The sequence below is a fragment of the Phymastichus coffea genome, unplaced genomic scaffold (genome assembly GCF_024137745.1).
Source record: "Phymastichus coffea isolate CEN01 unplaced genomic scaffold, Cenicafe_Pcof_1.1 PCOF00189, whole genome shotgun sequence".
Lineage (NCBI taxonomy): Eukaryota > Metazoa > Arthropoda > Insecta > Hymenoptera > Eulophidae > Phymastichus > Phymastichus coffea.
In genome coordinates this window covers 135808-161177 of record NW_026707000.1, presented here as the reverse complement: position 1 = coordinate 161177, position 25370 = coordinate 135808, and the positions used below count along the sequence as shown (strand labels likewise).

At 32.9% G+C, this 25370-nt stretch overlaps 2 protein-coding genes across 8 annotated transcripts in view; one reads left to right on the top strand and one right to left on the bottom strand.

Annotated features, from left to right (window-relative positions):
• The window catches only part of LOC131673656 (ABC transporter G family member 20-like), a 22478-nt gene extending 14966 nt beyond the window's left edge, over positions 1-7512 (bottom strand). For 2 of the 7 annotated variants that reach the window (XM_058951820.1, XM_058951823.1), the window contains exon 1: positions 7430-7466. In XM_058951820.1, coding sequence (XP_058807803.1) covers positions 7430-7451 — 22 coding nt within the window. In that variant the 5' untranslated portion in view covers positions 7452-7466. Of the gene's footprint in view, positions 1-502; positions 665-851; positions 954-1766; positions 1990-7429 lie in introns of those variants that run through there. The other 5 variants (XM_058951826.1, XM_058951824.1, XM_058951825.1 and 2 more) reach the window with 5 other exon arrangements.
• Positions 959-25370, top strand: LOC131673655 (ABC transporter G family member 23). The gene is made up of 12 exons (XM_058951819.1): positions 959-1243; positions 19674-19902; positions 20467-20737; positions 21225-21647; positions 21820-21909; positions 22008-22120; positions 22211-22584; positions 22671-22786; positions 22870-22940; positions 23021-23109; positions 23192-23368; positions 23622-25370. Exons 1-12 carry the CDS (start codon positions 1186-1188, stop codon positions 23921-23923), a joined length of 2313 nt encoding a protein of 770 aa, XP_058807802.1. The 5' UTR covers positions 959-1185; the 3' UTR covers positions 23924-25370.

The following is a 25370-nucleotide window of genomic DNA, read 5'->3' as shown; positions in this document are numbered from 1 at the left end:
AATTTTCCTCCCCTTTTCGAGAGACCTTGTTCTGGATATTCTTTCGCGTATCTCCTTTCTTGTACATATCCATAGGCGCGTGCATATTACACACACATACGCGCGCGCACAGACACACAACTCGGGTGCACGAAATTTCACCGGACCCCATTTCACTTTCTAGATTCGCCTATTTTTATAGGCCAGTGACAATGCCGCCAGACAGCGCGATGCCTTTGTGTTCTTCGTGTCTGTGCCTGAGCCACGAATCGAAAGTAGTAGCCATTGGCTATCGTTACGCTGATTTTGTTTATACGCTCTGCGTCTTTTGTATGCTAATCCGAAGATGTTTCTTACGACGTATCATAATTCTTCGCTCAACTCCTTCCAGACAGAAACTTTCTCTACACATACGCTATTTATAATCGACAGAATTATATAAATGAATTTAAATTAGCAGTGTATTTTAAGATGAAACGAAGGTGCCGATAGCGAGTTTGGTCAACAACGTAAATTTTGCTACCTGACATTTAATACCGGATAATTTGATGCGCTGCAAGACAAGGGTATTGCCGTCGGCACTTATCGCCGAACAAAAATATTAGCTTCGCTATCTGCTAAGTGAGTCGACGAAGAAAAACGTAAACTAAGAAAACTTTGCAGGCACGTGTAAACCATCGTGGAGCAGCAACTCAGTCCCCGAATGAAAAATGCCACTCGTATATAAAATAGGAACCACAAAAGAAAAGCCAAAACGACGAGGAATATAACGAAAAGCTCAAGAAAATTTTATAACGGTCGGAATGTCGACAACGCTCGGACGCACACTGTTTACGTTCCGCGGTGTATCCACATCTTTCAATATCACGTACCCAAACACAAGACTCTACACCCACAAACGCACGCACACATCTCTATTTCTTCTTCTCTCTGTCGGTTTGCTCGGGTTTTCGCACCTGCATGTGCCACAGTTGCTCGCCAGCAGTAGCAGCCTCGAATGTCTTTCCAGATTTTGCGAAACGTCGCGTCGCATACGAGAGAGTTGCTCGATCCCTGCCAATGATAACGTCGCCGAGAAAGCGCTACTACGAGTGAAAAGAATTGCTGCAATCTCCGAAAAATTCCATTATCGCGCGTACGTGTCCGCGATTGTGGTGCGTGTCGGAGTGGACCTGTTTTTGTCACGTTTTTTGAAGACTCGACACAATGGTTATCCAACTGGACTGGAATGGTGGATACTATGCAATCAGCGAGACGAAAGTCGGTGAGCAGCAGTTTTTCTTCTTCTCTTCTTTCTTTGGAATGTTTCGCGGTTGAATATTGCGAGGAACGGCATTTTGCATTGATCTCCTCGTGCGCGCACGCAAAGTAGCGTGTTGTGGTGTGACGTTTGATAATGAAAGTCAAGACCTACTTCCTCGGTGAGTCTCCGCGTGTGTCTATAGTCGGAATAGAAAAGTCCGCCAAGTCCATTTCGCATTCAATCCCTTATATCCGTCGCACTGTCTTTCGCGGGGCAGACGAAAAAATTTCACTCCAGTTGCAGCGAAGCATTTTCGCCAGAGAAAGCGATCAAGCTCGACTAGTATTGCACGAGCTCGGTGTGTTTAATATCTGTCTTGCAATTTAAAAGCTGGCGCACCGCGGGATCGAAACCTATGTCGGAGCGCGCCCCCAAGTATGGAAACCCGGAAATCACCTGCTAGTCTTTCGCACCAAGTAAGCTTACGGCGTAGCAACACGCTTACGCATTCGACAGCTGCACTATAAATTTATATAAATCTCACCTACAACGAATTAGGCCGGATCTGTGGCCTACAAAATAGGGGAAAGGAAGCCTCGTCTTTTTTGTACCGTTCAGCTACAGCAGGTTCATCGACCACGCAGTCCGCTTGTATTCTTATAATGAATTCTCGCGAGTACTTGTCACCACAAAGACGATCTCATAGTCGCACGATTGCACTTCGCGTTTTATATGATATATAGTTGTCGAACACGGCAACAAGCGACTGCGACTGACAGCCAAGTGTTATAAGCCTCGCGGAGCGCGCGCGAGGGGCCATCCGTTGCTTGTTCGCCGGCCCGATGGTGGGGGCGACTTCTTCTGGTGCACGCGAACGTATAGAATACGACCCATCAGGCACTGCTGCCGGGGACCTCCTTTCACGATGAGTACGTACGAGAGCCTACCTAGCGGTATTATACATCCTTAGGGAGTGTTGCTCCGACCAGCTTTTTCACTCTTCATAGGCTCCACGCGACGACCATACCATTGACTATGAGTTTCACTCTTTAATCCAGGTGAACTTTCATGACCAAACTGTTTAATTGATTGTTCGGTCGCGGGCTCTTGTGGTCGCGGATAGTTGTCACTTTTATTTACTAGCTTTTTTCCTATGCACGCAAAATTACCTAGCGTTTATCCCAAATCTATAAAACTAGCTATTTTTTTTTCTAAAAGTCGTTCAGTATTATATCATGAATTGAGAATATCATTCGCAAGTGTAGTTTTTTGTAGGTCACGTAAAGAAGAACTCTTTTATTGACGATTTCATCGTCAATATTATGTTAAACTTGCGATACGAAAATGTATCGATTATTACGAATGTTGATTTAATTATTTGTTTTTTTTTATATTCTATAATATTTTCCAAGGTAAGAGAGTTGCAATAAATGATGTTGAAAGCGTGTTGTGCTCTTTGTATCAAATCTTCACACGCAATACTGTTCGTTGTCATTTAGCACCGCAATAGATTGTATTGAAATCGTTCGTGAATTTTAATCACAACGCAATGCACTTTACTTTATTAGGGTGGTGTTTGCACATGAGTTACATTAGCATATGAGTGAATTTCTCGGAAGTTTCTAATCGTCACAGCTATGAAACGTCCTTACTGCGTTTAAAAGGATTAATGTATGCTGTGACTACTTTTATTTTGTTTTCGTATTGAGATGAATATACACGAATTTTCCTTTTTTCGTTTAAAGAATTAGCTACATGTACGTATAATTAAAATAATAAGTAAAAGTTTTATATTAGTCCTACTTAATCAAGCTAAATTATTTTAAAAATAAGTATTCCCATGTTAGAAGTGGTTTTGGTAACTGCGGAATTAAATAATTATATATTTTATGAAATCATCAGTATTAACAAACTTTTTAATTGTTATATTGCTAAAACATAGCCAAACTTTGAATAAAAGTTATTAAAACAGCTAGTTTTTATTTAGTTTAAATATAAACAAGAAAAACACTCAATCACTGTAAAAAATTATACAGACACACACGTATTAGAGAATTTTCAAAGTTGGCACCAGAAGATGTCGCTCATTTATAACGATCAAAAATCATACCAATTATTGTGAACGGTATTAATATATTTGCTGTTGGTAAAAGCGAATTCTTCACCAGTGAACAGTTCATACAACGGTAAATGACTAGTTGATAAATACTTGAAGTTTTGACCCACAGAAAATAAGTAATACAGAGATCATTAAGATATATAAAAATTACAAATTATTCATAAATTAAAGTAGCTATTAATACTAAAAATTAATCATATTAATACCAAAAAAACTTTTTAAATCTTTTACCGTAATATAAAGCTATGAATAGTAAAACTATGAGGATGATTGATAACTTTTTACTACTAGTTATCTGTTAATTTTTCAGTCGCGATTCCTTAAATAATATGCAGCAAAGTTGAGCAATCTGTTCAATTCTAAAAACGTTTTAATTATTTATCACACTGCATAAAATTAGCCATGAAAAACCAATTAGCTTTTTGCATAGATTCCGACTTACATACACACACACATAGAGCAACGATAGTGTTATTTCCTGTTCCTGTCATTTGCATAATTCTATCGGTGCTTGATTTGTAGTTGATCTAGTTTCTCACTCGCATAATTCACGTCTTTATATTCCTTATAAGAGTGTGAATTATCGGGTTCATTTTAGTATTTTTCCATAAAAGTAAATGAGTACAAGAGCTTATACTATTTTTAGCATTATTTTATAGGATACTTGAAAAAAACATAAATAAGGGCGGCCGCCAATTTTTACCTTTACATATCGAATTCTGTATATTTGTTTACTAAAATTGACCTACTTATCTGAGAATCACATATGATATAATTAATGCATGAGTCGAGTGAAATTCACTTGTTATCAGCATGTCATCGAAAAAGTCATCTCCAGAGAAACTGAAAACTGGTTTACCCTCGTGGCATTGCAAGTGACACACTTATACATACACATGATTGGAAATATGTCGATGTCATGATGTTTTTAATGCTACGTTGTCCAGCAACTAATAGAGACACAATAGTTTGTTAAATATTCTAATCGATATATTGAATTGCTCATTTCCTTTTATATGAATCGAAAATTTATACAATACCGAAAAGGAAGAAGAACGTCTAAAGGAATGTCATATGCGCCTTTGAATTAGTGATCTATTGTTAACTTAGAATTTACTCTAAAATAAATATGTTATAAAAAAAAACAAAGTTCAAATCATTTGCAAAAATATATAACTTTACTTTTTGAGATCTAATTTGTTGGTTCTAATTCAATTTGCACTTCTATAAATTTTTAATACTGATATAAAGATATCAGTGGGGTATGTCAATGTTACAAAGTCGAGTTAAATGAGTCGTCGTGTATAATTTTTTATTTTTTATAATTTAATTTTATAATAATATTTATAATACTATTTTTAAATTTTTTATATTAAAATTTATAAATATTAAAACAAAATTATAGCAAAATAATACTATTTACATTACAGCTGTTATAAAAATAAAACATTTTGAAAAAACAAAAGATGAAATCATGTTCTGAAGCAACTTCTCCAATATGACGCAAAAAAGTCTTAAGAAAGTAATTTGTATGTTGAGAAAGAAAATAGTTCTGCATAATTTCTAATCCATCTTATCTCGAATAATTTTTGTCGTTGCAGCACTCACGATTTTATCAATGATGAAGTTCATGTAAATGTTCAGTGTTTTGATTAGCAGTATGCTGATTGCATTTGCATACTTTCCATATAAAAACTTTATTGCTATTGGAGTCTATTTTCTGCTGAGCTTCATCAATGTCAAATACCTCATATAATAATTGTAAATAAAATATTAGTTTGCTAAGTCTTATTGAAATCACAGGTTTACATAAACACGTTATTATCGTTAACAAAACAAACTTGGCGATTGTATTTCTTTTATTCTTTTACCCATACCCTTTCAAAGAATGTTAGATAGGGAAAAAGTCTTACCAAACCATTAAGTTATTTCGATGACGTATCTAAAGTTAAAATCCAGTTCTCAGAAGAGAGCTGACGCCGGTCCGCAGCATTTTTATGCACATTTTTTACGAGAGACAAAAAAACCAACGGTAAAAAATGGCACAGCTGAGAAAGACGCACCGTACTGCGTCACTAGTTCATTTTGGCATTCGTTTTTTTGCTGTTGGTTCGGTTTATTGCTTGATTATTTGTTATTTACACGATTAACTATCATAAAAATCTAATATCTTGATACAATGATAAAATTAGTACAACTATTGATAGATTGACAACTATATAACTTGAATTCTAGACAAAAGTATTACATAATTTTATAATTTGAATATTGATCTTCTCATAATGCTATACCATTGACGGTATGTAGGTTTACAAGAAACAATACGATGGTAATCATTCGAACATACATTCGGACATTTGAAATTACTACAATAGCTTTTTAATAGTCAAATGGTACATGAATGAATATATTTGAACCCTTTTGGTAGTATCAAGGAGATTATTCTGATAATTTACGAAAAATTAAATTGCAGACTTGTAATCAAGGAAAATTTGCTCAGATATGGATGTCATACAAAATGGAATCAATCGATAAAATCATGATTTGTACTGTTGAAAATCTTGGAGAAAGTGTCTGTAACGTAAGTTTATATTTGTCCTCAATTTAGTAAAAATTTATTTTCCCTCTGTAATCGATATTCATTTAATCCTTTATAGGGTGACTTTGGCAGTTCTTCAGTTAACTATGATACACTAGTCGGAGTTTCTTTTAATTATCCATGTGCTACTTGATACTTACTATTAGCTACGAAATGTATATCCGTACGTATTGGCGATAGTTGTAGTGATATCCTTCATATTTAATCCTTTGACTTCTTCTGTCGCAAAAATAAGGTAGAGAAATATCGGCATCACTCAAACCATATCTTGATTTTTCATTGCCACTATATTTACGTAGAACATTTTCAGCACTATATTCAATTTTATTAGAACTACAGAGTAGAGCGTAAAAAAATATTGTCGTTTATTTATTGTCAATCGTATGACAATTTCATCAAAAATTATATTAAAGTACTAATAAGAAGTTCTAAAAACGCAGTTATAATTCGACCCGTATTATCCATATCCAAGCAATAAATTTTTTACGTCAGAAAATAAAAATATAGTTAAAAATGTCTAGGAAAGATCTAAATCTACGTATAAATATACTAAGATATTTTATAGGAATCTGCAGAATTTTCTCAATCAATATAGGATCAACTGCATTTATTCCTTCGAACGTTGACCTATTGCTATTTGCCGCATGCGTAAAAAAAATTAATTTAACTATTGGTGCTATCAGAAGTAGTTGTAATTTAAGACATTAAATATAGTAGGAACATTTTTCATGTGCTTGAATATAACTCTTGAAAGTTCTTATCTCTTCAAAATTTAATTTTACATGAGCGCTCAATGTTTTATCTAATCACTCAAAGCAATAGTATCGACAAATTGGAAGAACTTCGTTTTAGGATACTTTTATACATGTAGTACTTCATATTAATTTTATTACTGGAGAACGCAGAATTTTTAATAAAGCGATAGAAATACAAACGAAAATTATAATGACCGAATTCGGGCAAATGGGGTAGAGAAAATACAAAGTTGACGGACAAAAGAATATTTTATAAGTATTCTTGTTTGTGAAATTAGATAAAGCTGACTAGCAATTAGTTATTCAAACAATTCAAAATCAATTGTTGTCTACTTTTAATAATATTACAATGATACTTACATGTAAAAATATTTTCCAAGTACAACCTCATTTGTAAAACGTATACATGACCAAGCCAGTATAAATCAATCATGCATACTTCATTTCACGACATTAAATTTTATATTTTTGCTTTGAACAAGGTGATCGACGGATTCAAGTGACAACTGTTACACTATTAATCATTTATTTTCTAAACGAAGCCATAAATTTACGTTTTCATCATCGTTTAAAACAAAACTAATCATATTTCAAGGCAGAAGGTAAACGAATTAAAGGAAAGCAAAAACGTCATTTCGCGTTTGTTTCATGAAATGACAAGAATATTAGTAGTGAGAAAAAATCCTTATATGAGTATGTTATGGCAATTTTCATGCAGATCAGTTGTTACCGACCTTCCGCGAGTTCTGCTCGCATTATATTATACCTGTTTGAACTTATCATGCGTAGGCACAAAGAACGCAAGCGCGAGCACTGCAATAACAAAACTGACTGATGGCCTCGCTGCCAACTCGGCATGCAAATTCCTTACACACTGGAAGAGCAATTTTTTTGGACATAACATTTAAGAGCTGAGATTAATGCTTCTATGCCGGAGACTTTTTTGACATGGAAAAATACATCTTGAATTATTAATTCAGGCAATGATTCTTCATTATATGTTTTGCGTAACGATTTGAGTAATTGCATGTGCGCATTTGCAAATGCTGATTGGCTACTTATTTACTTCAAGCAAATTACTTAGAAACTTCGATGATTAAATGAAGTATCAGCAAATTAAAATTTCTTTCTTTAAAGTAATCTTTACAATTGTTTTATTTTTAATTGTAAATCACATAAATAGTTTAATTCCGTCAATCACTCCAGCATTTTTAGAGTACAACTATCTTAGTAATACTGCAATTGCCAATTACAATAAATTGTCATGGAACTGTCGTATTGTAAGAAAAGTTATAATTGCGTAATAATGTTTTAATTATACCTTATTAAAAACATTATTTTTGATGATCTATAAACAATATTGGCATTAGCCATGGCAAAAAAAAACATTGTACTTAATGTTTTGAGTAAAAAAACAAAGCTTCTCTATAGAATTTTTCAATATTTTAAATTTATATACCTTTGGTATCATTGTATCACTTGCGATAACCACATTAGTTACTCTGATTTATCTCGTGATTTGTATAGCCATTTACTTAATTTTACAACATTTTTATCTACTAATATATTAGAAACAGATCTATTGACATAAAGATTATAAATAATAAATATTTATAATCGCACAAAATCATTATAAATAATAAATATTTGATTATACTGCAGGTGGATAAAGGTCAAAGTAGTTTTTTATTAATTGCGATAATATTATTTATTTATCGATTCGAATTGAACTTCGAAATATAGTAATTATAGTCACTATTTCTTCGGATAGCAATTTCCGTACAGCTCACAATCGTCTTGCAGTCTTCCGTCATATTTTAATAATATATTTCCCATCATTTTTTTTTCCTAATTCTATAGATTTTAGAGCGAGAATTATGCGCAGTCGTCAACGAAAGTCTGTATTGTAAAAAAGTCACGAGTTTTTCTATTTCGATCAGTGTCGTACCTCATATGTTTCAAAATGCTTAATGTTGTTATTTTTATCAGCCTATCGTCAGCTTATGGTCAGTTTTCTACTATTATCTTTGCCATCTACGAAGCGGTTTCAATGTCCGATTCCAGAAAAATATTCTTATAAGACAAGCATTATTTTGAGAATTTCTTCAATTCATTACCATGTTTGTTTTCGCGGATTTCTTTTGTTTAACGCATCACGTTTTCATCGTCTAAATATTGTAACTTTATTGACAAATAAGCTCACCTAAAAGTTTCTCATGCATGTAATCGACTTCCGAAAACCTCATTATTTGATATTGTTTCCAAATAGCACAATTTTTTATAATCATATTTCAACAAGTTTATGCATTCTTAATAGTTCACAATTACCACACCAAATTATTTCCAATTCACTTTCGATATATTCACACAAGTTAATTCCAAGGTGAGTTATTAACAATGAAGATATATCGAGTTCACGAACACGTCCCCTCTTCAATAAATGCATTTTGCGCGCATGCTCAAGATTTCATACTTTACATGCAATCGCTAACTATCAGCAATGCTTGCAATTTTTTTTGCAATCTAGGTCGCTTAAAATCGTGTGTGTATGTTTTAATATCAACCACTTCTGTGATTGTCCGACTATTAATTTTTCGTATTTCAGTTATTCTTTAAAATACAAATTACTTTAAAGTTACTACAATTAATTAATTTATAATAATCTTCCTTACTGTGAGTTAGGTATATTATTTGTAACGTTTATATTAATAAAAAAATGAACAAATGGCAATTATGTAAAACGAGATTGTAACTTACTTTCATTGCTGAATCATAAATGATTCATAAACTACATATCGCGTTAAACAACATTTCCTGATTAATATTCACAAAAGCGTCGTGGCGATTCTCCGAAAAGTACCCAAGGCATTAAAACTTTCCGGCTTTCAATCGAATTTCTAAGGTTCATTTAATTCAGTTCTTAAAAACAACAAAACGAATCATAATGTGTCTAAAATGATGCTTGGAATTTTTCTTCTATTTTGTGTACATTATTGGCTCGGTATATATAGTCAAGAGAAAATTATTGAAACTCCGACAAGAATAATAGTTATGAGACAATCCAGGAATATTAATTTTTTCAAGGTTAGTTGATGACTGTCAAAAATGGCAATGAATTATGATAATATTTTACAAGAAATTTGGTATATATGCTCTTCTTTCAAATATTTATTGATGTTTTAAGGTATCATTCGATACTTCTTGTATCAAAATTTGAAAGAAATAAGGTCTTATTTTTTTACTATGTACATATAATATAGTAATATCTGTACTAAAAATTAAATATATTATTTCTAACTGTAAAAATCATTTGCCAAGAAATTCGTATAAACTATTCTGAACAAGCATTCGGTCAATAAAATTACTTCATATCATAGAACGAATTGTCCACAAGTATAAAATGCCATTAAATATGTTAATAAATGAGGTGTAATGTCTAGCGTGTTTGTCGAGTCGTCCTCGTAATCTCAAAGTTGTCGACCGTCAAAAAACCACTACAGTGAATCTTTCGAAAGCCGTCTAAAAGAACAAAAGAACTGTACTGTTTTCTCCTCGAACTTGGCACAATTAAATGATTGTTTTTTTATTATATCAAATAAAATAATAGTATGGATCTCATAAACGGATAGACATTTTACATAATTTTTAATTGCTTAAACTATGCTTCTGATAGCCCGTCTAGCATTTCTTTTACGATATCTACAAAGCAAATTGAACAATAAAATCTCGGTCGTTCAATCTGCAACTCAGTCACCGTGCGACCATAATGCTTGACCACTTTCTATAATAAGCTATTTTGAAATATAAACTTTCGCAAGCGGTCGTAAAATAGAAAAACAACTGCTCTTACGACATCCACATTTATTTCTTTCTGTCGTCTAATTTTTGTACTCGGGAATCCAAGAAAGGGAGCGTACAACTTGGCTTCACCTGGCTGCGTTGTGTGGGACGTTGCGGCAACCTTCGCGTACATCTGAAATACTTTCACGCCGGGTGTGAGTGAAGGCGAGCCTTTTTTCGTTGAAAAAACACAGGTTTTTTGGTCGGCTACTTTTTCAAGATATAAAATAGCAAGAGGAAATTACAATTTTTTGACGCTACGCAAAGCTGGTGAATGATCTCTATCGTGTATTATTGTGTAAAAAAATTACGTGCCGTTTATTGCTTATTTTCACAGCAAATAACTATCATTGCCAAGAGACTCTAAGCGCAGTGTAAAAAAATATGTTTGATGTCATGCCTAAATCAATATTGAATTTTGCGCGTAAAACAGAGCTGACTGACGCACTTTGTGTCCAAGCGATCGGTGATCCTCTTGAGTGCAGGTCAGTTTCCGTCGAATGCATCGCCAGCAGACATATATATATACGGAGGAACCGGTTGTGGAGAGGAAAGGTTCTGAAAACGAAGCGAGAATGTACCTTTCAATTTGTCCTTTCCACTTGTAGACCCTTACCACTCCGAAGATGATATTGAAGCATCAAAAATATTGTGGCGAAGAGTGTGATGAATTTATTTGCCTACAAATAGTACTTCTGCAACGAAGTATACTTATGAATTAAGGCTACAAGATTCGAAATAGCTCGTTGGCAGCAAATTATTTCATGAAAGTTGTTGTGACATCCTCTAACGTAGAATTCAATCGTAACGATAAGACCAATGAGAAAACTTAAGATTTGAAATTGAAAGGCATTTTTACAAAATCGTGTTTCATAATTAATTATAGCATCATCTAAGGCAATTAGATCTTACTGATTGAATTTCACTCTTGATACAATTGTTCTAGACAGCAAAAAACGAATCTTTTAAACCTTCAGTTTTTCTTTATGATTATTCGAAAATTTAAGTTTTCATTTTAACAAATTATGTCTATATTGCTTGAACCGATAAATATCATGGATCTATTCATTAATCGAGTAAATCGCAAAGTTTTTCATTAGTCGATGAATATATTTTTTTAAATTTACTAAACTGCAGAAGCATTTGTCTCACTTTCAAGTTGCGCGGTATAAATAGAATAGCGAACTTCAAAAAAGTACAGTAAAAATCTTATCTTGCAGAATATCTTAAACTAAAGGAATAATCCGACATATTTACGTCATTTTCACCCTACTCAGTATGGCCATGCAGTGTGACGTCATGCCTTGGAAAACCGGCGTGTCATTAAGACTGGACGCAGCATCCGTTCACGCGTCAATAGTCATGGGAATTTTGCGATGCATGCGAATTCCAAGAAAATCGCATTTCATTTATTCTTATTTAGAATAGGATCATATTTTAGGGAAAATATGGAGCGATCATACGTTTTTAAAAGAAAGCGATCAAACGATCTCGGTAAAACTCGTTAATTAATCGTAACACGTCATGATATTTTGAAATTTCTATTTTTATAATATCGATTGGAATATCTTTATATCTATTAGTTTTATGTTTGGAAATGCAAGAGAAACTCATCCTTTGGTAAGAAAAAAAATTGTTGAATAATTTTGCGTCAGCGAGTCTCTTTATATTTGTAGTTGGTGTCAAAAGCGATTAATTAACACGATTGAAGCTTGCCCCTGGACTTGGTATCCTTGACGATAAACACAGGTTCCTAAGCTCGTTCTATGACGACGATGCAGCCTGTGCATATATTTAGATTTCGTAAAATAAAAAAAAACGTAATCATGGTTTTTGTGTGATGTTTGCCGCGGAAATTAATGGATGTATGATTTGTTTTTATTCTATGGAGTGAAGATTGAAAAAACATTTTTTAACGAAAATTTAAGTTGACATCTGTCATGAGATATGATGAGAAATTGCTATTATATCGACTTTGATCTTGTTTACGATAATTTAGAAAATTTATTTAAACATTTAGAAAACTCCCAAGACCCAATAATCGAATACATTAAAATAAATAAAAGTATTGTTAATTGATGCTATTGACCTTAATACAATTTTATCTTCGGGATCAAATAATTTGAAAAAGTCTTTTTGTGTGATAACCGAATCAATCATTAAGGTAAAAAAAATGTTTTCTTAATAATGTTTTGATTAATACGACAAATATTCATTATTTCTTGTAAAAATAAACAACAGGTTTATATTATTATTGCAGGATAAGCTTTTCAAGAGTATAATTTTGAAAAATCGATCGAGGAATCAGACAAACTTGCAAAACAATCCGATCGCAATTGGAAAGAAAGAATCGAAATTTTCCATCCAGTCGAATAAAAAGACAATTCAGAATGCGTCTTATGTGCAGAGGACTTTTATGGCCTTGAACAAAAGCTTGAAAGATCTTGAGCTCTGTAGAATTCGCCCAATGACCACATAAAAGTGCAATAAACGTGATAAAAGTCGATATTTTCTGTGATCTACAGAAATACACTGTACATCAAGCATTGAATAATAAAAAAATAACATTACTGACAGAGAATAGAAATGATAATTTTTTCTATTCAGAAACTTCGTAGTTCTTATGAAAGTCTCGAGAGAGAAATTACTTGGATGAAAGACCACGTTAGATAACCGATAGAGCGTTTCGATATGTTATATAAAGCTTGAAAAAGATTGACCTCTATTACTTGCTACTTTTTAATGTAGAAAATAAAAATAAAAAATTACAAATAGTCTAATCCTTATGACGCAGAAATCAATTTGGTTATCTTAAGATATAATCATCTCCCGTAAAAATATTGTCAAACAATGCTAATTAGGTTATAATTGATTCTCAATATGAAATTGTTTGAATATCGCAAAAACTTAATGCTAATTGTTAGTCAAGGATTTACTCTACGTCATTAAAAAACGATAGATAAATAGTATGACTGTCACTGAATTTTTCAATGGAAATACGCAGCGTTTTTAAATTACACCTTTACACTCAGATAACAGCTAGTCCTTTTTGTCTCAATACACCGCGTGCAAAGGAGTTTTCTTGTTACAATAAAGGAATTTGTACAGAAAACGATTTTTCCTATTATATTATTGAAACTCTCATAGATTATTGTTATATATTACAAGTTGGATACTCCGATTGATAAATCTAATACAATCTCATTAAATAAAAGGTTGGGTTAATTTTAAATGGAACAAGCATTTTTTATTTAACGGAGTATTTGCGAAAAATTCATTGAAACAAGTTCTCTGGTAACAAAGGATATATGCTTTCGTTTTAACATGACTTCCCTTTTTTGCAAAGCAAAATTCTTTCTCTGTTCGCTACCAAAAGTCAAATTTAATAGCTTTCATAAGTCGTAAAATGCAGATTGATCTTCACGCACGTGTTAATCTTCTCAGCGTCAATTTCTCGGATTCCATAAAAATTGCAGCATCACGATATGGGAGGTTGTGGTATATACCCCCACCATAAAGTCAAATCGATCTCTCGATCTCTCTCTCTCTCTGTCTCTCTCGCGAAGGAGGCAGGGAGTTAGTTTTTCGCGTTTCGGCACTCAGTCAGTTCTCGGTGGCTTCGCGTGCGGGCTATACGCCTCTGTTGTCCGCTCTCTTTCTCCCTCTCTCTTTTTCCGATTTTAGTCTGTGTTTATCAGTTTTGCGCGTACCTTTCGAATTTTACACATTTGTTTCAGCTCAACTTCGTTTAAATAGAAAGGTTAGTTTACAGTGTATACAGTGTTTTTTATTCAAAGAGATTGGAATTGGTGAATTTGTGCGGTGTGATGTTTTTTAGTGGTGGACACATTGCAATCCATTTTTGGAGTCGATTGAAAAACATTTCTATGGTTTGGTTTTTGATGCGTTGCTTATGAAATATCGATATTCATTTTTCTTTTTTCATTTGTTAGGATAGTCCGCTGTTATTCAATTTTTTATGACTATTTTATAGTTTCTTAATAACATAAAGATATTATGTTCGCCATGATACGTTCTGCTTTTGTAAACAAGAGACTCGACATTTGCATGGACTTTACTTAACTCTGAGTAACAAATTCCACATCCAATTAGTGGAAAGAAGTAATGTGCTGAATTCTAAAGTATAAATTGTCAGCATTTGTCATTACAAAGCATGACTAAGATTTGTATTTAAATACGAAATTCATTGATTTCTTAAGGGAACTCGTCAATATCATTTTGTGACATAATAATTCGTAACGTCGCTTGCACACATTTAACGATTATTAATTATTACTCAACCGTGCCACTCGTGAAAAAATACATCGACATTTAACGTAAATTAGCGCGAGACTTTGACCGATATTAAAATGCCGCGATCGGCACATCGAGTATGTATCCAAAAACAATTTAGCACAGGAATTCTCGATTGCACAAGGCCGACCTTTTCTGTTGAAAAAAGCTGTACGTACCTTGAGAAATAGCGTACGTTATTCTTACACATTAAAAAATTTGTTTGTCATTTAATTGCATTGATGTTAGATTTTATTGACAAGATGTCTTTTGAAAAAAAATTCATCTGCTATTGGATTATTTTACACTTTGGATTGTCACGATAGTTTATTACGCGGATTTAAATTCATGAAATTGTTAGTCTTGATTATACTTATTTGAATCGAACGTCATCGTCCATAAGAACATTGGTCGTGTAAACGATTGCAAAAGTGTATGTCAAAATTTACTTTGACGTCATTTCAAACGTTTACGATTTTTGTTTTTATGAACAAAAATCTGGAAATTGTGACAAAGCACTCGCGTCATCACGATTACTAGAAGAAAGTGGCTGGTTGATTTCATTAATACTGATTTCCAAAACGTTCTATAAAAATTTGAGCGATTTCTCTTTTCTGAAAATCCCAGCGAGTATGTATGAATTTCATCACTTGACATTGTGGTTTGAATCAGTCATATATTTTTACTCGGTATATTTTTAAAAAGCTGAATTTTGTTTGCTGATTTTGTAAGATTTTTACAAGAAAATTTTTCTTCTAGTACATCGAAATAGCTGGCTTATGAATAACAATAAAAATCAAGCGGCTATTTCATAAATCTTCATTTCTGAATAGCTTCTATAATCTTGAAAGAAAAGAAATTCACATTTTTCCAGCAAAATCTACGATATTTACTTTATTTATTTTCAGTATAATAATGCTAAATTTTTATATTGCGACAGCTTTCAAAGTTAACTCTTCATAGATGGTAAGCTTATACTTTTCACCTGAAATAACGGATACCGGGTAAAAAATTTCTTGCCTTTGGCTACTACGCGCCCAGCAGACCTGCGCAGTCGATAGTATGTTACATGTGCGACCGTGCCGGTTCTGTTTTTGCATTACATAAACAGATTGAGAGGCTGCGTGTCGATCGATTCCGTGTTCTATATTTTTATATAGATTTTTTTTGGCTCATATACTTCCATGAATTGCGGTAAATTGTTGCTCGGTAAAAATTGCTTATTCCGTTCTTAACTAATTTGATGTAGGAGGAATCCAATGTGTCCTCTAGTTTACGTAATATCGATTTTATTGATATCATAGTTTTCATCAAAAGTTACGAGTATATGAAATATTTGGCATATTCAGTGCAAAATTTAGATACTTGTTAGTGTAGACCATTGGAGAAATATGAATATACTATATGTAATAAACATTGTAATACATTGATTACGTAAGCAATTAAAAAAAAATTAATGATTCAGTCGTTTTATTGATAAATTATAACCTGCTTATAAAATGAAAGTAAATTGATCAACATGTATTACAAGAATTGGTTTAGAAATGAAGCGAGCAGTAGACATTTGTAACTCTGATTGTAAAATCTACCTGGAATTTCACTAAATGATTTTGAAGTGTACCTATACAATGTATAAGCTCTGTTAGTTTCAAAACAATCAATTTCTGGCAACTGTCAAATGATATTTGATTGTCACAGACATATTGAACAAGAGCAATCATTAAGCAATTAAAAGTAAATCAATCGTCAATCGACTCAATAATAACAAGAGATTGTGTTTTCCTTTTATAATTATCGATGTAATAATGCAATTTAAATATAAATACTTTAGTGCGAAAAACCAAGTCTATAAATATTCAGAATAAATTTTATCTTAAAGTGCACACAAAAAGCCAAAAGTTTAAAAGCAAAATTGTAAAAAATACAAGAGGTTAAAAAAACTCGTCCACTAAAAATGTTGAAGCTTCAGTGCTATAAATCGTTAGATTTATAGCGCTAAGTTTTGAAACGTCGATGACTGAACAGTAAAACAGCGCGATTGATCGCGGAACCGACTACAGTAAAAGTCGCGTCATATCATGTCTATGCCGTGTTCGAAAATCCGGTGTGTTATTACCGTACTACGAGTAAAAGCTTCCGAGACGCGTGTTCTACACAATTGGATGCTAGTTGACTTAATTTTATAGGCTTAATAGCTGCTTGTTTTTTTTTCATAAGTGTAGGTCGAAGCTAATTCAATTGTTTCTTTAATATAATAATTTACCACATTTTTGAATACTGGAATGAATAATTTCGAAATTTAAGTATGTAACGGCGGTTAAATTTTAATATAGATTTCAGAAGAACTATCAGTATAAAGTTTCTTTCTGATTATCAAGTTAAACTTTGAAATATTTTCTACAAACTGTAAACACGTTCGATATCTAATTGCTACGTAACTCGCAAAATTATCATCGTAGCAATCAACAACTTACTTTTTTCCAAAGATAATAAACGGTTACATATTTTTATTCGTCTCTCAGAAAAACACTTTGAAGCTGCATTTTTATCCAGCAAAAAACAAGCATCGCATAATTTTCCTTTCAGCGAAAAGTTTTTATTACTCTCCTTCGTTGGATCAAAAACTCGTCGGCATTGAAAGGTGAATTTAAAAACAGCTCAAGCACTTTTTACCGTTTATAGTTTTTTGATTAATTGAAGAGGCTGCAGACCTCATAAGCTAATTTTTTCTTAGAGGAGGCACCGAAACATATATGCCTTCATTTCAAACTATCAGACGATACTTGATATCAATGTTTTCAGAGAATGAAAACAGGAAAAGAAGAAAACACCTATGTCGTTGCACTTTTTTTGCGTAAACTCGTTTACTTTTTGTGAGCCTCTTTTTTTAGTTCGGTAAACGTGACCTATTGTGTAAGTATCATGCTGGTAAACGTGTGCTAATATATCCGTATTGATCAGCGAGTTATATTAACCTTTAACTGACGTTTATTATCTCAACACAACTGTAGAAAATGAAAGTGCTGTAATAAGATGATTATAAAGAAGGCTATGATTACATTCGATCTCAGTTTGTTGAAAATTGTATTTTTCTCATCAAATTAAAAAAAAAGTAGATCTCGTTGTATTTGCAAAAATCAACAACGTTTGTTGCTACTTATTTCATTATTTCGTTGTTATTTGTCTATTCAATATTTCAGATATATATTTATTATTCAATAAAAAATGTTTTACTAGAGGATAGTACAGAAGGTCACCAAGTTTTATTATGAGAAAAATGCCAACCCAGTGAAGTTCATTACCGCGTCAGACATGAATATTGTAAAAATTCATTCAATTAATGAAGCAAGGACAGTGACACATATTTGAGTCGATGCGCATATCAGTTCGTCAAATTAGATTTTTAATGAATAATTTATACAGAAAAACGAAGTGGAAAAGTGCATTTGCAATGCTAACATTAGTGCGTTAATAACTATTTCCTTACCGATCTTAAAAAAACTTTATCGAGGACAGAATAAAAACAACATCGAAGATTTAAGGTGATACTTATATACCGTTGATCGGTTCGCGTGCACTCTATTCGTTAAAATAAAATAGACGCCATACATTGCAAAACCTATGATTATATAATATTGTCCTTTTGATTTATTGATCTCTGCACGTGGACTTAGGACTGATCATGCATTCATAATATGTTATGTCATTCAATTGATCTACCTATCATGTATGCATAGATTTGATAGTCTAAAACTAATGATCGTTAATGATCGAATTGAGATTGTACACTCATTACAGACAGAACATGTCTGTGACCAATTTGCGTTAAAAAAACAGCACAGTTCTGTTCTCAATGCTCTACCTTTAGCGTGATCATTGAAACAAAATATTTCCGCATTCCTTCAAAAAATGAGGCTTACATATTCTCAAAAACGCTAAAGCAACTACGATGTATAATGCATTAACTACATTAAAACATTTCACATTAGGATCGACACCTCTAACCTGCATATATCTCCAGCGACTCTCGCTCTCACGGCGAAGTAAAGTGTACTCCTAATCAGGCATCGTAGACACACACGCGTTCCTTTCGCTGTTCGGCCTTCGTGCATCATCCGGAGAAAAGTGAGACGCCGTTAATTTTGCCTTCTCGCGATCCGTGCAGCTGAAACAGCTGTGGTAATGCGCGCCGCGTTCTCCCTTTCATCGACGCGATGAAATCACACGCATTCGAATTACGAAATACGCTGCATTCATGTGCGCATATGTCTGCATGTCTATCCACCTGCTATACTTATATCCAGCGCAATACATTGCTTAGTTTTTTCTCTTTTTTCACTCGAGGAAGTCGCTGTAATGGCTTGTTGTAATTTTGGCTTAAGAGTTTTTATATGCGGTAGCTTTTGAAACAAGTTGTGATACTGCTCGCTTGTTACATCGTCCAAATTAAGTAAACAAATTGGATGCGGTGACTCACCGACAAGTTCACCTTTTGTTGTTGCGAGATAAAGAAAAATACTTACAAAGAAATCTTGAATTGTTTTATTTTGTTGTTTTAATCGAGTTTTTTTTTACCGAAGCAACGTTTGCGTTAGAGCATATTATATATTATTGGCGATTATTTCATTAAAAAACCAGAGGGTACCAAAATTTACATAAATAAGACTAAGACTATTTTTATTTATATAAAAAATTATTCGATCGAATTCTCGAAATGCGTTGCTCAATAAATATAACTTATATTGAATGCATGATATGTTAGCTTTTTTTTCTTGAAAATGTCTCTAAAATCAAATATGAAATTAACAGTTTAAATATAATATCGAGAGAAAATTGATTTTCTAGTCATGGAGGCAGCAGCGGCGAGCGGAACAGTGTCACCGCCCGCGACGCTGCCAGTGACGTCGCTCGAGTTGAAGATCCGTAGGGCCCAATTTCAAACGCAGGCGTCGACGGTTGCAACGAGACGGAAGCATGCAGTTTGCGTTCGTAGGGCCTACAAAAAGTATGGACCCAAGAGTAACCCCAACGTCATCCTTGATGGCCTCAACATGACTGTACCCAAAGGCACCATGTTAGTATACATACATCTGGTTACTATTTCTTTTTGCATTTGATTGGCAGACATGCTGAAATAAATTACGTGTTCTTTTTCTACTTTGAATTGATTATGACAATTGATGTGAGGGTAATGAGATGAATTAACTTTATAACGATACCTACTAAATTGAGTTTTAAGATTGAAAGTTGGGTGGATTCACCGAATTGAAACTAAAAAATCAGATATTTATAAGTACATAAATATAACTCAAAATATGGATTATGTAAATACGATATAGTTTGCATGAAATTCTTTTATCCAAATTACGCGACGCTGAATAAGAAACTTTGAATATTTGAAATATTAGCACGTTAGCTTAGAATGATTTATTTTTATAGTATATATTATTGGTCATATTTGTGATATCATGAACTACGATTTAATTATAATAAAAAGTTGAATAATTAATTGATCTGAATTCAATGATTTCAAAGCATTATCAACTTTACACAAGTTTACTCATAGCTTCCTATGCCATGACCATTACAAAATACAGTGAAAAACAAAAATTTAATCAATGCGAAATTTAAATTACAGATATGGACTGTTGGGCGCCAGTGGTTGCGGCAAAACAACACTACTCTCGTGCATAGTGGGCCGTCGCCGTTTGAACTCAGGCGAGATATGGGTTCTCGGTGGACGACCAGGTTCTAAAGGTTCGGGTGTGCCTGGTCCAAGAGTTGGTTACATGCCTCAAGAAATCGCGCTCTACGGAGAATTTTCCATTCGCGAGACGTTCATATTCTTCGGCTGGTGTGCCGGCATGACCACTGATCAAGTGGAAGACAAGCTCGAGTTCCTCCTCAAGGTGAGCCTTTACTTTCACGTATATGGTATCTTTTAACGGCGTGTCTTGCGCTATTGTTATTCTTTTATAAGGCGCGAGCAATGTTTAAGGTTATATGAACGGCTACTTTAATTTTATTAATTTTATTAATATCTATCTATTTTATCGACCGAGTTATTTGATAATATTTCTATAACGAAATATTAAATATCATACGAATACTTTAACTTGCGTGTCAAAATTCTTGATCATCAATTTTGAATAAATTACATTTATACGGCCTTGATTTTAATATTTAAATATTAACTATTTTGTTAATTAAACGTAAGTAAAAAAATGAACCTTTTAAATTGATAGTATTAAGTGAATTTATGTTTTTTTATACCATATTTATCATGAAATTTCTCATAAAATACTTCCATAGTTAGATTTCATTATAAAATTCAAATGGCATCGATTACAGAACAAGCTCATAATTTGTTTATTCGAATTTAATTTAATCTTTTAGTTTCTGCAATTGCCATCAGAAAATCGTTTCGTAAAAAATCTATCGGGCGGTCAGCAACGAAGAGTTTCCCTCGCAGCTTCTCTACTGGCCGATCCAGAACTCCTCATTCTCGATGAGCCGACCGTCGGCGTTGACCCAGTTTTACGTCAGAGTATCTGGGATCATTTGGTGCACATAACAAAAGATGGCAAGACAACTATTATTATCACAACGCATTACATCGAAGAGACTCGTCAAGCTGGTATGATTGGTCTTATGCGTGGTGGACGATTCTTAGCTGAGGAATCACCTAGAAGACTCATGGAAATGCATCGACTTGAAACTCTTGAAGATGTGTTTTTGAAACTTAGTAGACAACAAAATATGGGTCTAAGGAGAAGAAGTAGCATATTAAGCAGTGTCGTTGGCAATTTACCTGATCCTGTAAGTTCAATATGAAATATATTTAAAAATAATGAAAAATAACAAACAAATAAAACGTTGTTAATCTAATGCATAAAAAATATCATAATTTTAATTATACACCTTGGCATCATTATCTTGATATATTTAATCAATATTCGTTCATTTTATTAAAAATGAAATACTATTTTAGGATGCAGATGAAGAAATGAGCGGAGAGTTTGGCGACAACGTTAGCATATCTAGTCGAAGGAGGAGTATAGCTGTGACATCCGATGATGACGTAAATATCATAAGACACGCCTTCAAATTCGATTTGCGTCATACCAATCTAGTTCGATCTCGAAAATGAAAGTCGTGTGTTCACTTTCACTTTTATAGATTCTAGATCTTCCGCCCGAGGAAGAAGGACCACACAAATTTCAAATGCTCAATCCTAAACACATGAAAGCTTTGATTTGGAAGAACTTTTTATGGATGTGGAGAAACGTTGGGTAAATATTTAATGCAATCAATTGTAAAGTTTACAATAAGATTTGTGCAATTGGAAGATAATGTTTATATTGGCACGAATCTATTTCCAGAATAATGTTGTTTATAATCGGTCTACCAGTGGTACAAATAATTCTTTTCTGCCTGTCGATCGGCCACGATCCAACGGGTTTAAAATTGGCGATTGTCAACAACGAATTGAACAATAGCATGGATCCTTGCACACCTGACATATCGATGCTGAGTTGTTGGTTCCTTGACCATCTAAAAGCACGTCAAGTGGTCTATTTACCGTACGACTACGAAGAAGATGCGTATGGTGCTGTGGAAAAAGGTTGGGCCTGGGCTGCAATTACTTTTCCTAGTAACTACACGGAGGCACTCATGCTGAGAATTATGAATGGTGCTGAGATTGATGATATGACTATCGAAGATGCCGATATGCGAGTTGTTATGGATATGTCGAGTAAGTAAAGTGGTGTTCTGTGACTATTTTTCAATACTGCAATTTTCTATTCAAACATTCATTTTCTGATATTACTCAATTTTTAGATCAACAAATTGGTCAATTACTCCAACGAGATCTTTACATGGCGTTTCAGAACTTTACAAACGACTTGATGAAAGCACTCAATTATAGTGAAAAAATTGCTTCTATCCCGATGTCGGTAAGATGGATTAAATTTTAAATATCCATTATTTTTAACTAACATTTTTTTATAGCGTTAATTCACAAAAATGTATATTTTAGTTCCGCGAGCCTGTTTATGGACCACAAGAACCTAATTTTACTGATTTCGCGGCACCTGGAGTCGTTTTGACGTGAGTATGAAAAGTCATTATAATAAATAGAAAAAACACATCTATTTTACATTTATATGAAAATGTTATTAACTTTTCAGTATTATATTTTTTTTGTCTGTTGCTCTGACATCTGGTGCTATGTTACTTGAAAGGAATGAAGGTTTACTTGAAAGAAGTTTAGTTGTCGGTAAGCTCACGTATAATTTGAAATTACAATAAATTTTGTATTAAATTGCATCAATACAAATTATAATCAATAAAAATTACAGGTGTTACCGGTCCTGAAATCTTATTTGGCCAAGTTGTCACTCAGTTTGTCGTCATGTTAGGCCAAACCATTATGGTGCTCATCGTGGCATTTGCCGTGTTCAACGTTACTTGCAAGGGTGACATTATCTGGGTTACCATACTCACAATACTTTCTGGCTTCTGTGGAATGTGTTTCGGTAGATATGAGTTTTATATAAACTAGTTTACGTTAAAGTGAATTTTGAAATTAACATAGTTGAAATTATCTTCAAACTGTTGATCAAACATTTCTCACGTTCAATATTTGTTCCTATTATTAATATTATTTTCTATTCTTCTTTTTCGTTAAATTAAAAATTTAAATATTGCATGTCTTCAGAAACCTATTTAGATTTTTCGTTTATTACGATCTATAAACGACATAATCGCTAATATAATTATATTTAACAGGTTTTGTAGTAGCGTGTTCCTGTGAGAACGAACGAAGCGCAACATACATGGCAATGGGTTCATTCCTTCCAATTGTCATGTTGTGCGGTATAATTTGGCCAATTGAGGGCATGCATCCAATACTCAGGTATATTAGTTACTTACTACCCTTAACTAAGAGTACAGAATCGTTTAGAGCAATGCTTGCCAGAGGATGGGACATCTATAACCCAACTGTCTATGAAGGTTTTATTGCCACCGTTGCATGGATCTTGATCTTCCTTACAATCGCGATACTGCTCCTTAAGTTCAAAAAGGGTTGAGCAGTCATTTTGATTTGTTGATAAACTGCTTATTTTTACTAAATTGACATATCGATTGATGTTTTATATAAATCTGAATAGATTGAGTGTATCTCATACAAATAGATTGTGCCGAAATATTTTTCTATATAACTATTGAATTTTTAGCGTTTTGAGGCATAAAATGAAACAGGCATGTATTTGATTTTTTTCAGTTCATGATATCGAATAGTAAAATGTGATCATTCACAAAGTAGTAAATAATTTATTGTAATCTATGAGCATTATAATAATTTTATGTATTATAAATTTTTATAAAGGTTCTTAGAAATAATAATGATTGTGTGCTTTTCACATGATTATTATTTGTAGTCGTATATTTTAAATCATATTTTATTATTTGATTTCTGAATGTGCCTCAACTCACGTATAAACACTTGGTTTGTCTTGCCATCAAGTTATTTTTAAACAATCCATGTGACCATTATAGTTAGTTTGGATTACGTACTTATTAAAAATGTCACTTTCTGAAAGAAAAATATAACATTCATTTAAAACTGGAAATCATATCGTTTTAAGAATACATAGTACTCAAATTTAGGTTTTAGAATAATTGCGGGGAAATTATGACCGGGATTGTAGTTTGCCTTATAATACATATATTTACAAATATAGATACTCAATCTGTCAAAAACTTCCATGAAGTTTAAAGCTGTGACATGACATAAGCTGGTTAAATTTGTTCTTATTTTTGTATTTTATTTTTTCATTCAATTCTAAAAAATTTCATTACATTTTCTAAAAAATATATCTGATACGTGACAAAATTAAAATCTTTGTTTTTTATTGGGTGTACTTTATTTTAAAATGGTGCTGATTTTATATATGACAAAGAGTACGTTTAATAAATAAAGTATATCCTAACGTAACATTTTTATACAAAGTACGTAAGTTATGTGATGAATGCTTTATGTGAATATTTTATTTATTTAATAGTCATGTTTCGTTTTATTTTTTAAACGATGTCTCTCTATTACAGTAAATCCAGGATGTAGGTTGGTAAGCTTGTACAGCATAGATTTAAGCTTAAAATAAATACCAAAATGGGATAAGCGTTATAGGAGAAGCGTACATAATATGAAAGTCATAAAAAATGATGTAAGACTTTCTGTATGACTTTTTTCTGTTTGTTTAATTTTGGAATTTTTGATAACGAACATGCGTAAATTATAGTCCTCGATACTTCATATTCTTCTGTAGTTTCCGATGAAAAATCTGATTAGGTATATTCGAATTTTTATTACTTTAATTTTGTCATTGTACAGAAAATCTTTTTACTTTTATGTTTAGTAAAACAAGTTTCTTTCTATATTATTTTTAATGTGTATTGAACTTGAATTTTTTTGTAATAACTTATGTTAATAGGTTTTACAGTATGGGTACGCAACTTGTGATTTATAGTTCTGAA

Bases quoted from the DNA above. Each gene is read 5' to 3' on its own strand.
- LOC131673655 (XM_058951819.1), top strand. From the start codon at position 1,186: ATGGTTATCCAACTGGACTGGAATGGTGGATACTATGCAATCAGCGAG. The intron at 19,903-20,466 runs GTTAGTATACAT...TTTAAATTACAG, and splicing joins ACTGTACCCAAAGGCACCAT to ATATGGACTGTTGGGCGCCA. The intron at 23,369-23,621 runs GTAGATATGAGT...TATATTTAACAG, and splicing joins CTTCTGTGGAATGTGTTTCG to GTTTTGTAGTAGCGTGTTCC.